Source organism: Panthera pardus, unplaced genomic scaffold (assembly GCF_024362965.1).
Source record: "Panthera pardus isolate Hobbes unplaced genomic scaffold, ASM2436296v1 HiC_scaffold_7, whole genome shotgun sequence".
Taxonomy (NCBI): Eukaryota; Metazoa; Chordata; class Mammalia; order Carnivora; family Felidae; genus Panthera; species Panthera pardus.
Window position 1 is genome coordinate 47,644,099 of NW_026527002.1, and position 12,689 is coordinate 47,656,787.

The 12,689-nt window shown below is 38.8% G+C and overlaps 1 protein-coding gene across 7 annotated transcripts in view; it reads right to left on the reverse strand.

Moving 5' to 3' along the window:
- The window catches only part of UBR5 (ubiquitin protein ligase E3 component n-recognin 5), a 137,166-nt gene that overhangs the window by 28,135 nt on the left and 96,342 nt on the right, over positions 1-12,689 (reverse strand). For all 7 annotated transcript variants that reach the window (XM_053896473.1, XM_053896472.1, XM_053896474.1 and 4 more), the window contains exons 29-40: positions 11,929-12,075; positions 11,715-11,833; positions 11,506-11,632; positions 11,287-11,416; positions 9,811-9,971; positions 9,450-9,689; positions 5,296-5,419; positions 4,580-4,691; positions 3,001-3,132; positions 2,008-2,265; positions 1,185-1,453; positions 803-1,014 (exon numbers count right to left, since the gene is read on the reverse strand). In XM_053896473.1, the coding sequence (XP_053752448.1) occupies positions 803-1,014; positions 1,185-1,453; positions 2,008-2,265; positions 3,001-3,132; positions 4,580-4,691; positions 5,296-5,419; positions 9,450-9,689; positions 9,811-9,971; positions 11,287-11,416; positions 11,506-11,632; positions 11,715-11,833; positions 11,929-12,075 (2,031 nt within the window). The remainder of the gene's footprint in view (positions 1-802; positions 1,015-1,184; positions 1,454-2,007; positions 2,266-3,000; positions 3,133-4,579; positions 4,692-5,295; positions 5,420-9,449; positions 9,690-9,810; positions 9,972-11,286; positions 11,417-11,505; positions 11,633-11,714; positions 11,834-11,928; positions 12,076-12,689) is intronic.

Below are 12,689 nucleotides of genomic sequence, written 5' to 3' on the forward strand. Positions count from 1 at the left end.
ATGATTTCAATGCTTCTCTCTCTCCTCCTTCCTGGCCTTCACCAGCCCCACTTAAATAAATCTATTACCTTTCAATGGCCAATTCCAACCATAATCTTGTTAAGGTTCCTAAGCAGTCTCCTAGGCCCTTGTCTTTCCCCTGTTATGATCCTCCCAAAGTAGCAAAGTTATTTCCCCTGAGCCAAAGCTAGAACCAAATCCTAGGACTCTGACCTCAGGTACCGGGCCCTTGCACTATATGGCACAGCCCCAGTGTTCAATGTTTGGGCTAATTCCTACTCCTGAAAAAGGTCATTTTATAACTGAAAGAAAGAAGACAACAAATACATAAAGAAATATACTTTAAATACAATTCAACAGACTGGGGGCTGTAGAAAAAGAAATTGGATTCGAGGAAATCAAAGAACAGCTTTGGTAATCCCACATACTTTCCTCTTCCCGAATACAAAATGCATTCATACTCAATCATGGTCAAAATCTTCCTATAAATACATGTCTTTCAAGGGACGGGGGAGGGAGGAGGGGAAGCTTGGAGGACAATGAAACAAGGATGTAGATCAACTACTTCAAAAATGAGAAGTATTTAGTATCAGATTCCTAACATATGAATGAATTTTGAAAAAAAAAAGCTTGGATTATAAACTAACTTATTCTGCTTCAACCACACAACAATTTAAAAAGAAGTAATACACTTCCCCCCTTCAAAACAAAGTGAGGTCTAATTTAACAGCAATCAAAAAGCTCTAACTTCCTGGGATATAAGGGCTCTAACATTTAAGCATATATATTAAGAATTTCATACCGTCTGCCTTCAAGGGTTCGTAAACTAGCCTCTTCTCGTGCAGTCATCCTCTCTCTTCGAGCTGAATTCTGAGAAGCATGAAGAGGATGATTTGGATGTCCTGGATCACCAGCAGATGCTAATGCAGAACCATAACGTAATTGAGCTTCAGTAGAATCCATAATACTGACCATCCAGTTCCAAGTGGGAATAAGCTTTTCTTCTACATAATTCTATGAAGACCAAACTAAAATAGTTAAAACTATCCAAATCAAGTTAAATTTGATATATAGTAGTAATCTATAAACATTTAAATATCTGTAATGTTAATTCCTATTACATTGGAATTTTCATAATTGACATCCCAAAATTTATTTGGAGTAACTTTTCAATGTTTTCATACCTGTAAGTTTACTGCATCTTGATAAGTCAATTTCACAGCTGCTGGAATCTGAGAGTACACTAGGTGATTATACTTAGGAATAAGGCCCATCAAGTCCGAGATTTGTCTGATAACAATGCTGTAAGCCCTGGCTAAACTGCTCGCAGATGTTAAGTAGCTGCTGGCATTGCTAGCTTCCAAAGCAGCTGCTGCAGCAGCAGCACTCGTGCTGATGGTACCACTCCGGCGTAAATTTGAAGGATCAATATAAATCAAACCCGCTGAACTTGCTACAAAGGAAAAAGAACAACCACAACAAGCTGTCAGATGTTAATTGTGTTTCTCTAGCACTGTATATATTTAAAAGATCAACTGTTAACGGCAAATATGGTCACGGAGTGAAAAACGTGGTCTTAAACCACACTAATTTAAGGGAGGGCAATGATGAGAGAGACAAGAATTACTATAGTGTTCTCAACCAGATGCAATGTTGCTACTGCCCCTGCCCATAGAGGGACATTTGGCAATGTCTATAGACAGTTTTGGTTGTCACAATAGGGGGGTGGGGTTGGAGGAGAGACTGCTACTGGCATCTGATGCATAGAAGTCAAGGATACTTCTAAACATCCTATAATGCACAGTCACAAAGGATTATTCAGCCCAAAGTAACAATGGTACAGAGACTGAGAAACCTTGATATAATCATATGTGAATACTTTTTTGTATCTGAACTCAGTAAAACAATGAAGAACTATTATGAAACTACTTGATTTGTCTAGATGAACATACATAATTTTTAAAACCTACTTAAGCACTTTCGAGAATACCAAGTTTTCAGACTTGCCTGCTGGTGTGGATGTGCTGGAAGGGGCCGTGCTGGCTGCCCGCTGATGTTGGGTGTTGCGGACAGCCCACTGCATGGACCGGGGAGCTTGGGCAGCACCGTTGGCATGGGAGCTATTTGTGGTTCTCTCTAATGGCTCGTCAAGCATAAAGGTCTCCTGTTCTATGTCATCACTTTGACTACTGCTGCTATCAGAGTCACTTGAGTCATTTGATTGCGAATCATCCTCAGAAAAGAAGGCAGGAACACTGCTTGCACCTAAATTTTTCATTTTTAAAACCAAAATCAATGTCAGTCTGTTGATACTTAACGTTTATTTATTTTTGAGACAGAGAGAGACAGAGCATGAACGGGGGAGGGGCAAAGAGAGAGGGAGACACAGAATTGGAAGCAGGCTCCAGGCTCTGAGCCATCAGCCCAGAGCCCGACACGGGGCTCGAACTCACGGACCGCGAGATTGCGACCTGAGCTGGAGTCGGACGCCCAACTGACTGAGCCACCCAGGCGCCCCTGTTGATATTTAAAACTACAGTGTACTCCGTCATTCAGGAAAATATTACATATATTAAACAGAATGCCAGGCTATACTCAATAGTCCACAAAACTCATCATAAAATAGTTTAATTACTGGGGTGCCTGGATGGCTCAGTCAGTTGAGCATCCAACTTTTGATTTCAGCTCAGGTCATGATCCTGGGATCATGGGATGGAGCCCTGTGTTGGGCTCCACACTGGGTGTGGCGTGGAGCCTGCTTAATTTCTCCCTCTCCCTCTCTCTCTTCCCCCCACTCTACTTCCCCCTCCCTCCCTCTCTCCTTCCCTCTGCTCCTTTCCCCTGCTCATGTGCTCTCTAAAATAAGGGAAAAAGGATAAAGTTATAAAAAAGCTTAGCCACCCCTTGTACAAATCATAAGTATAGTTTAACCATTTCATGCTGAATATAAATATGGCCTTAGTATAAGCAAGAAAGCTGGATAAGGAAAAGGTAACATACCTGCTTCCGAGCCAGCGGTTGCTGCTGTGACAACACTTCTACGCCCACTAGCATTATCTTGGTTGCTATGGTTACTTTCACTGTCACTTTCTGTTTCAGCTGCTGCTAACAAGTCCAGCTCCATGTCACTCCCTAGGAAATATATTTAAATAAGAAGGAGGGAAAAAAATATAAGCGCACTCTGGAACAGATAGGGTCTAATAAACCAGAATATCCTAAGTTAGCGGTGGGGGGGGGGGGGGGGGGGGAGGGAAAAGTGATTATTATTACAGTAAGCATAACTGCCTGCTTAGAAGGAGAAAAATGACTAGGCAAATTATGGTCCTCAGTAGACTATTACACAGCAATTCAAAATCTGTTCTGCACAACCTTAGGTAAAAAGGGTTGGGCAGGAGAACTTCCACCAATGGGTAGAACTCTGGGCTGGGACCACTGCTCCATTTTCATCTGTTTTACATATTGGGATTCCAAAAGAGGAAGGATGAAAGCTAAAAACGTCTATCTAGAATTTCATGGTATATACACATCAAAACATAAAATTATAAATTTGTGCAGTTTATTGTATGTCAATTACACCTCAACAAAGATGATCCCCAAAAGTCTATCCAATGGCTACTAGTAAGAATGGTTATGGTGGTAGCAAAAAGGCCAAAAGAATTAGTCAGTGGGGAAAAAAAAAAAAAAAAAAAAAAAAAGGCACAAAAATTACACATACAGTATCTAAAAGACATGCATGGGAATGGGGCAGCAAAGGGGAAGGCTGAAAGTAAAAATACAAACTGTTAGGTCCAGGTGGGATTATGGGTCATTTGTTTTCCTTTTCTCTAATTTGCAAATATTTCCAAATATGATTATGACTATTTTAACTTCCTTATAAGAAAAGAGAAAGTTAGGGGCGCCTGGGTGGCTCAGTCGGTTAAGTGTCCAACTTCGGCTCAGGTCATGATCTCACTCACAGGTCATGGGTTTGAGCCCTGTGTTGGGCTCTGTGCTGAAAGCTCAGAGCCTGAAGCCTGCTTCGGATTCTGTGTCTCCCTCTCTCTCTGTGCCTCCCATGCTCACACTATGTCTCTGTCTCCTTCAAAAATAAACAAACATTTAAAAGAAAAGAAAAAGAAAAGAGAAAGTCAGGGGTGCCTGGGTGGCTCAGTTGGTTAAGCATCCAACTTCGGCTCAGGTCATGATCTCACGGCTCGTGAGTTTGAGCCCCATGTCTGGCTCTGTGCTGTCAGCCAGAGCCCGGAGCCTGCTTTGGATTCTGTGTCTCTGTCTCTCTCTGCCCCTCCCCCCCTCACACTCTCTCTCTCAAAAATAAACAAACGATACCAAAAAATTTTTTAAAGGAAAAAAAGGGTAAAGAAAGAGGATACATTATTTTATACATATAAATATATATGAGCATATACATATATATTTATAGGTGTGTAGCTGCTTCCTAAAATTTTGAAACAGATGCTACAGAATCCCTAGGCTGGAAATATGTTGAACATTACAGTCAAATGGGGCTTTTCTCTGTGTTAATATCCTTAAAGATACCTGATGTACTCATACTGAATAATTTCTCAAATAACCTGCATACCGTCTTCATCATGCTCATCATGTTGTCCCTCTGCCTCAGCATTTTCTTCCCCATGTTCTTCCTGTTCATCATGATGATCCTCTTCTCCAGCCACACCCTCCACCACCTCAACCTAAATCCAGAATCTCATTTGTAGACAATCAAAGTACATAATAAACCCACAACTCTACCAGTGTTCCTCCACAGCAACGTAAACTTAAATACAAAGATCGCTAACTACAGAGAATATTAGCAATCAAGAGTTTGAAAATCGTTGGCTAGTGACAACGTGCAATCAAAAATTATGTCAGATATCCTAAAATTTGTAATTGTCGTCCCTGTGCAGAACCTTAAAATTAATAGTTTAATAACTGGATGGAAAGTGTATGTTTTTTTTTAACTTCCACAGTAATAAAATTTACCTAATGAATATGCAGTATCCATTCTGCCTTCAAATACATTGCACAAAACTGCTAAAACTTTTTTTAACATTGAGGATATCCTTTCTATTAACCCTAAGTAAAAAGCAAGCTTCTGTTTCCAGTTTTGTATTATCCACTGAATCAAGGATTTAAATTAAAGTATTTTTAACACATACAACCACAAATGAGAACACATAACAAAACTCTAAACGTTAGAAGCAAACACATGTAATGGTAGTAAACTACTATTAGTGAAACTTCTTCCCTCCCAAATAAAAGCGTCTCCTCTACCACAATTAAAACAATTACAACCACCTCTTCCACGTCTGCTGAAACAATGTCATCCTGTTCTTCATCTCTGCCCCGAACAGGCTGCGACTGGCTGATGCGCCTCTGCTGTGGGTTCCGGATGATGTAAGAAGACTGAGACTGACTGGAGCTGTGGAGAATCAGGAGCTTATGAGGCCACTGCTGCCACACGGCACACTTTTTATGCTTCTCAGTGTCATTCGGTGTGACCCACTTACTAGGATGTTATTTTAAATCTGACCTAAAAATTCTTGGAAACTAATAATCCATAGATCAGAAAAGATGGACCCCAGAGAAATTAATTTTACCATAGAGATTTAACTTAGAAACCTCAGAATTATTTCTACTTTTCTGTAAGTCATTTCATATTTGTTAATGCACATAACTGAAGCACATGAGTCCTTCCCACTGAAATAATCTCCAGGAAGTATTTTTCCTTCTCCACTGCCTTCAGTAACAACAGTCCTCAACTTCCAAAGGCTCCGACAGCAGCATTCATCCATTAACAAAGTATGAATGGTGGTGATAAGTATGCTTATTACAAGTGATCTACTCTTCTAAGAGATCTGACATGACCTACTTTGCATCAGCTTATTAACCACTGACTTGTATGTAGAGGGAAAACATTAGTTGAAAAGTATGAATTTGAAAATAGAATCATAACAAAAGGTGGGTGGCCAAAAAGTTCTACTTCCTTAAAAATCTGCCTTGGAAACAAACAGCCAAGAAAAGACAGATGCCTCCATTATAAAAGGAAGGGGAGAATGACAGAATGCAGCTTAAAATGCAGGTCAGAGATCAGAAGATGGTTGTTAAATAATCCTATGACCTACTATTATCCTTTATTTACAAATTAAGAAACGTTAAAGACCTTTAAACGTGTTTACACTGATCCTGTTCTTTCCTCACCTCAGCTGCTCTTAGAAATAAGAATCAAACCAGTTACACATGAAGAATCCACTCAAACTCTCCACCTTCAAATACACAAGTAGTCTCAATATAGCGTTTAATACTAGAAATTTAAGTAACTGGTTCTTCACAGAGCCAGTGAATTACAAAACATATGAGGAAGCTCAAAGAAAATCTGAAGAGATAAAAAGGGTATTTCCAAACTAAGATTTCAATATTTCCAGTATTAAAAGATAAAAGTCAACATTGTGTAAAGCCACAATTAATTAGTATTCCTTAAAAAGAAAAAAAAAAAATCCTGGAACAAACATCCACAAGATCTATCGTCCCCTCAAAGAACATTAAGGAGTTATGCACTTAGTATGTATAATACTAATAACACCCAAAATATATGATACCCCCCATTCAGTTTTCTTCATACCACGATTCAACTTTTTTCCCACTAGACTTCCTGGCACAACTATAGTCCTGAAGCCCTGTCTAACAGGAGTTGTTAAAATACTTCCAAATTTTGGGAACTTCTAGTTTCAGCAATTTGCCAACTGAAGAGAAATCCCTCTTGGTGCAGAACACCTAAATACATTAAATGTTTAAAAACAAAGCACAACTATCCTGGTGATAAAGGGAAACAATTGTACTGAATAAGCTTGAGAGCAATGGTGCCACCATTAACACCAAAGCCATCTGCTGATGTCTCTTAGGCAAGAAGGGTTCCAAGGAGCCACAGATTTCACAGGAGACAGTCTGGAGTATAAAGCTTCTACAGCATAGAAATCTGTTCTGTCCCCCCCACATAAATAAAGCCAAACATAAATCGGGAAAGGGTAACCTACTTCAAGAGACTTACCTATCTATATTAGCCACGGCTGGATGGGGCAGGAAAAATATCTCTTCAGAGAACTTTTTGTGGTGGTGGTGGTGGTTTTATTTTTGAAGGAGGGTGAGAGCATGGTGGGGAGGGGCAGAGAGAGAGAAAGGGAGACAGAGGTTCTGAAGCAGGCTCCATGCTTACAACAGAGTGTCCAATGTGGGGCTCAAACTAACGACTTGTGAGATCACAGACCTAATCCAAAGTCAGACACTTAACCAATGAGCCACCCAGGTGCCCCTCTTCAGGGAACTTCTAATTACAAACCTGCGCTCATGAAAGTTTAGGACTTCAATTTGTACTGTAAGGTATGGTGGGTTTGTGATGATTAATCCAAAGTCTCAACACTATCAATAAGGACCAAACAGCAATTATCTCCCCTTACAGTGCCATCTAATATTCAGGAATATAGGAAAAAGGTAAATATCCATCTAGAATTATCTCTACATATGTTTAAACTTTAATCACTGTACGACCTTGGACAAGTAACCTGAGTCTCATATTCTTCACTTTTAAAATTAGGATGAAAGTGGTTATCTATGAGTTATTGGGAAGATTAAAACAGGTGATGCATTTACAACGCTTAAAAGTTCCTAGTTCATATTAAAATTTCAGTTAACAATTTTTGTATGAGGCATGGAGACAGAGAAACAGGTTGATTAATAAGGACATTAAGAGTTTTAAAGAGGTGAAGGGAAGGGACAGAAGAAGGAAAAATACTAAACTCAAAACTTTACGTTCAGTGGAGTGATAATGTACCACCTACCACCCCACACAAGGGAAATCGCAGAGACTAGTCAAATGTGTACTTTTTACTTAAGACATGCCTGAAACACTGATCAAAATACATCCTTACAAGAGGGAGTGATTGTACCGTATAATAATGAAGGACTTTTACATTATATCAACAGTTGAGAAAACATTACACTATTATCTTTCTTGATGATCCAATGAGATCTCCTTCTGGGAAGACATGACAGACTGACTCAATCAATCAAGGGGGATAAAGTGGAGAGCTGAAGAATGCACAATACTTAAATAAAGAGCCTAAGAAGCAGGGCAAAGGGACACAAAAATCTTGATACTTAGTAAGAACAGGCTGATGGGCACTTTTTAAAGTGAAGATCACCCCAAAAATCTTTTCAACAGATAAAAAGTGTTTATGTTCCGGAACATAAACACAAAGTAATACCACTTAAGTAACCAGGGAGCTCCTCACAGGGCTATCAGGCTCAGCAGACATCATATGGCGCCCAAGCAGATTTTGCTAACAGAATCACTGGATAATGGGGTATGTTTAGCAAGTCTGAAAATATACAGCTTGATTCGTAACCATTTCCAGCAAATCCTGAAAGCCTATCAGTGACAAAGCTACCATGAGAAAGCTTTGACAGACAAACCTGGACTTACATTTCAGGGTATCCTAGGAGACCTGACAATAAAGGAAAAGCTGGGATACATACTGGCACATGGAATAATGAGAACAGTGAGAGAGCAGATACTGAACACATCAACTCAGATGAAACCCAGGAATGAAGTCTAGGGAAATTGTGCTAAATTTAATAAGGAAGGCGTGCCTTAGTATCACAGAGATGTTTTCCAGGAAAGAAGAAGAGGGTCTTTAAGTCCCAAAGATCTTCATTAAACATCATTATGATTACACACAGGAACAGAATCAGACGTGAGAAAGCCAAATAAATATTTGCTAAAGATCACTATAGCCCTCCAACTCAAAAGTATGACCGCTAAACCGTGAGCACACTGGCACTACCTGAGAGTTTATAACAAATACAGAACCTCAGGCCCCACCCAGACCTCCAAAATCTGCCTCTGCATTTTAATAAAATCCCCAAGTAATTTGCATGCACATTTAATCAAGCACTGTGCTAAAAGACACCAAAACGTTTCAGTTTCTAAACATTCTGACTCAACAAGGTTACAGTCTAGTTACCAATGGGAAAGATAAGTAAAATTTAAAAAATAAATAATCTTAAACTAGAAATATTAAGTTGCTGAATTGTTTTAGCTCTCTCATAGACAATATGGTTGTTGTTGAGAATAACAACCTGCCCGCCCCCTAGACAGGAAGTATGTCTACAGAAGTCTGAACTTTCTTACCAGATTACTTTGTTGGCATAATAAAAACAGTGCTTTTCCAACCAAAAATAAAACCCACAACTATAAGCCTATTACCTTAGATGTGTAGGCACCATGTATAATTTTTCAAGTGCTCTCACAGGTTTCAAACAAAATAAAATCTTTACCATTTGTTACATAAACGATCATGGACCCCTCCAGAGTGCTTATAGAAAGGTTTAGTAAGCCAAACGTGACATTTCCAAAGAAAGGATTAGTTAGAATCTGTTACCAGATAGAAACTTACCTGCTAGACTGATCAGATGATGGTCGTGGTGGCAGTGGTTCCACGGAGAACAGTTCTTCACTGCCTTGCATGGCATCTATGCTAGTACTAGCCAGAGTGAAAGGTGCAGTCGGGCGAGCGATCCCCATTCTGACAGGAACAATCAGCGACTCTGCTACATTGCACAGTTCTTCTACAGCGTAAGGTAGCAGTGCTTGGAATACACGCTTGCATTTTCCAATTGGCTGCGGAATAAAGTTACTGAAGCAAAAGGAAAAAACAGGAATCTTTTATGAAATCTTTTCATACACACAATGTTATCATTATCACAAAAAACGTGTGTAAAGTGATAGAAAAGCTCGGATCAAAAAGGATGTCTTACTTTTTCTTTTTGGATGAAGCCATTTCCACACTAAGAATGACAAAAACTCTTGCCACTGAACGCAAAAACCTCATTGTCACAGCAATAGCTTCTTCTCTACGTCCAGGTGTGTATTTGTTTTGGAGTTCTTTCACGAGTGTACCTAGTAGAGTATCTAAAAGCTTTAAAAATTGTGATAACTCTATTAATGCTGAGACATCTCTTAAGATGTTTGGACATTTATAAAGCAAAAAGTTCAAACACCTTTTCAATATTACCATTTCATAATAAAAATCTCAAAATAAATTTTACCAAAACACTTCTAGTATCACTGATTAATTTATGCCCATGCCTACCATGTCTTTGACCTACAGTAGGCCTCGAATGTCTGACTTCCGTTTTTAGTCTTCTAGTTCTATGTGTATCATACATAGAAAAATAACAAATATATCAAATCAGAGAAAGAATAATTTCACTCACTATAGGGTACATATGGAAAGAGCAAAGTAGTTTCAAATATTTATATTAATAAGTTCATAATCCCATCCCTCTCACTTAACCATTTTTATTGTTACTTTCTCGGTCTCATTTCTATGCATCATCTATCATATACATATTAATTATAGAGACCATCCAATTTCATGTTATTTTGGGGTTTTCAAATGTTACTTAAAATAACCTTTATTTCTAAGTTGCCGCATTACATTTCAGCAAGTGGCTGGGCTATAATTTGATTCAATAATCTATTATTGGCTCCATCAAGTATTTCTTTTCTATATTTTTTATTATTCTGTAACATGATTTTTTTTCTCATGTCACAAATTATTTCTTTATGATAAGTCGAAGGGCACGGATTTTCTTTCTTCTTTTAAATGTTTATTTATTTTTGAAAGAGAGAAAGAGAACACGAGGGAGGGACAGAGAGAGGGGAGGACAGAAGATCCGAAGCGGGCTCCATGCTGACAAGAGCCCGATGTGGCTCAAAACTATGAACCGTGAGATCATGACCTGAGCTGAAGTTGGACACTTAACCGACTGTGCTACCCAGGCGCCCCAGAGGGCACTGACATTCCTATGGCTTGTGATATTATTGCCAAGTTGTTTTCTAAAAGAATACCAATGCAATGCCACCCGATCAGTGTCTGAATGTGTTCTTTTTCCCATAACCTCACCAGCACTAGGTTTTAGGATTTATATTCTAATTTCAGAGCAAAAAGGAGTACTTAAAAAAAAAAACATTTGCACTGAGTCAATTTTGAACACTGCCCCATACATTTTAATATACTGTTATATTTTTAGCACATTTTAGGGTTTTTGTTTAGAATGAAAGGAGTTTCTGTGTTGAGATATTTAAATCACCCCCAAATTCCATTCCCCTGAATGTACTGTGTAATTAGACCTTATCAGTACTTAGGAGGTTGGATCAATAAAATTATGGGAAACTAAGTCAGAAAACATTCTTTTATGTACTTGTAAACAAACCTCCAAAGAACTTACCAAAATATCTGCTGTACACTTGACTATAAGGCAATGAGTGAAACAGTCCAGCCGAATGGTGCCACTTTGCTGATTGAGGTAAACTTGCTCTTCTGGCAAAAGATGGCCTATCCTACTGCTGGCACTGAGACTTGAGGGGGAAGGAAAGACAATGCATTGTAATCACCTCCATTAACAGGGGAAATACATAAATCTAAAACGTTTTTAATGAATACATACGGGTCTTTATTCTCCTGTGAGCCAAACATAATCATAGATTTCAAAGCATTCCAATCCTGTAGAACACGCTCCAATGCAAGCTGGGCAAACCTTGGGGGCTCTAAATCATGATCAGGCATATCTGAATCTAAGCAGAAAAAGAAACAGTGGGTAAGACAAAAATAAATAAAATCTTTTTTATATGTGTCACAATTGTCAGACTCACCCACCTTCAGGATTGGCTGTTTTTCTATTACGATCCTCCCTGATCCGAGGAGGTCTGTACTGGCAGTGCTCTACTGTCTGCCTTGCAACTGTCTGCACTAAAAACAGTAAGAGGTGCTCTCCCCTGCAAAATGGAACATCATTGTGAGCAGGGAGAGGGGGAGGGCTACTCAGATGTGCTGTGTTTTTCCAATTTGTGTCCTAAAAAACCCCACTTGCCTGCTGTTTGGCAGAGTGACCAGATTAGTGGCAGTGAGTAGGCGATAAAGTAGATCAAGACGAGCAGATTTCTGTCCAGCAATTAGAGTTTTACACTTACATTTCTCCCAACAATCACAATACGCTGTTGGTGATGTCCGTTTGAGTCTAGAAAGAATTCATACACAAGTACAAAAAACAAAATTAAAAAAAAAAACAAAAACAAAACCACAAACATCTCTATTGAAATCATGGAGATATAACTTACTGACCCAAGATAGAACCCTTGTTAATATTTAAATGCAAAGCGTAATAATTCTTAAAGCATACTTAACTACAAGTATTACTTAGTGGCATGAAATCTACAGAGCAACTCTCCTGAGGGATCTTGTAATGATTTGAATATAGTCACGTCTTCCAGAACATCTTCCTTAATTCCCTATAGCCCCCATTCAGTGTAAGTGGTCCTCCTATGTGCATCTAATGAGCCCTAAAACCCTTATGAGCAAATGTTTCTTGCTTGTGTCCCCTGATAGGACTGTAAACCCTGCAAGGACAGAGACTCCCTTGTCCACCACCACCCAAATATCTAGTGTGTAACAGCACTTACTAAGCAATCAATGAATAGATTCACTTTTAGATGTTTAAATTAAGGAAGAAAAACATATTAGCCAAAGTTCTTTTAATAAAAGTAATAAATAAGCACCAATGCAATATCTATAAACATTTTCTACTTGTCCTGTATAATCATTTATTTTAAAGCACAATAGATGGTTTTTACA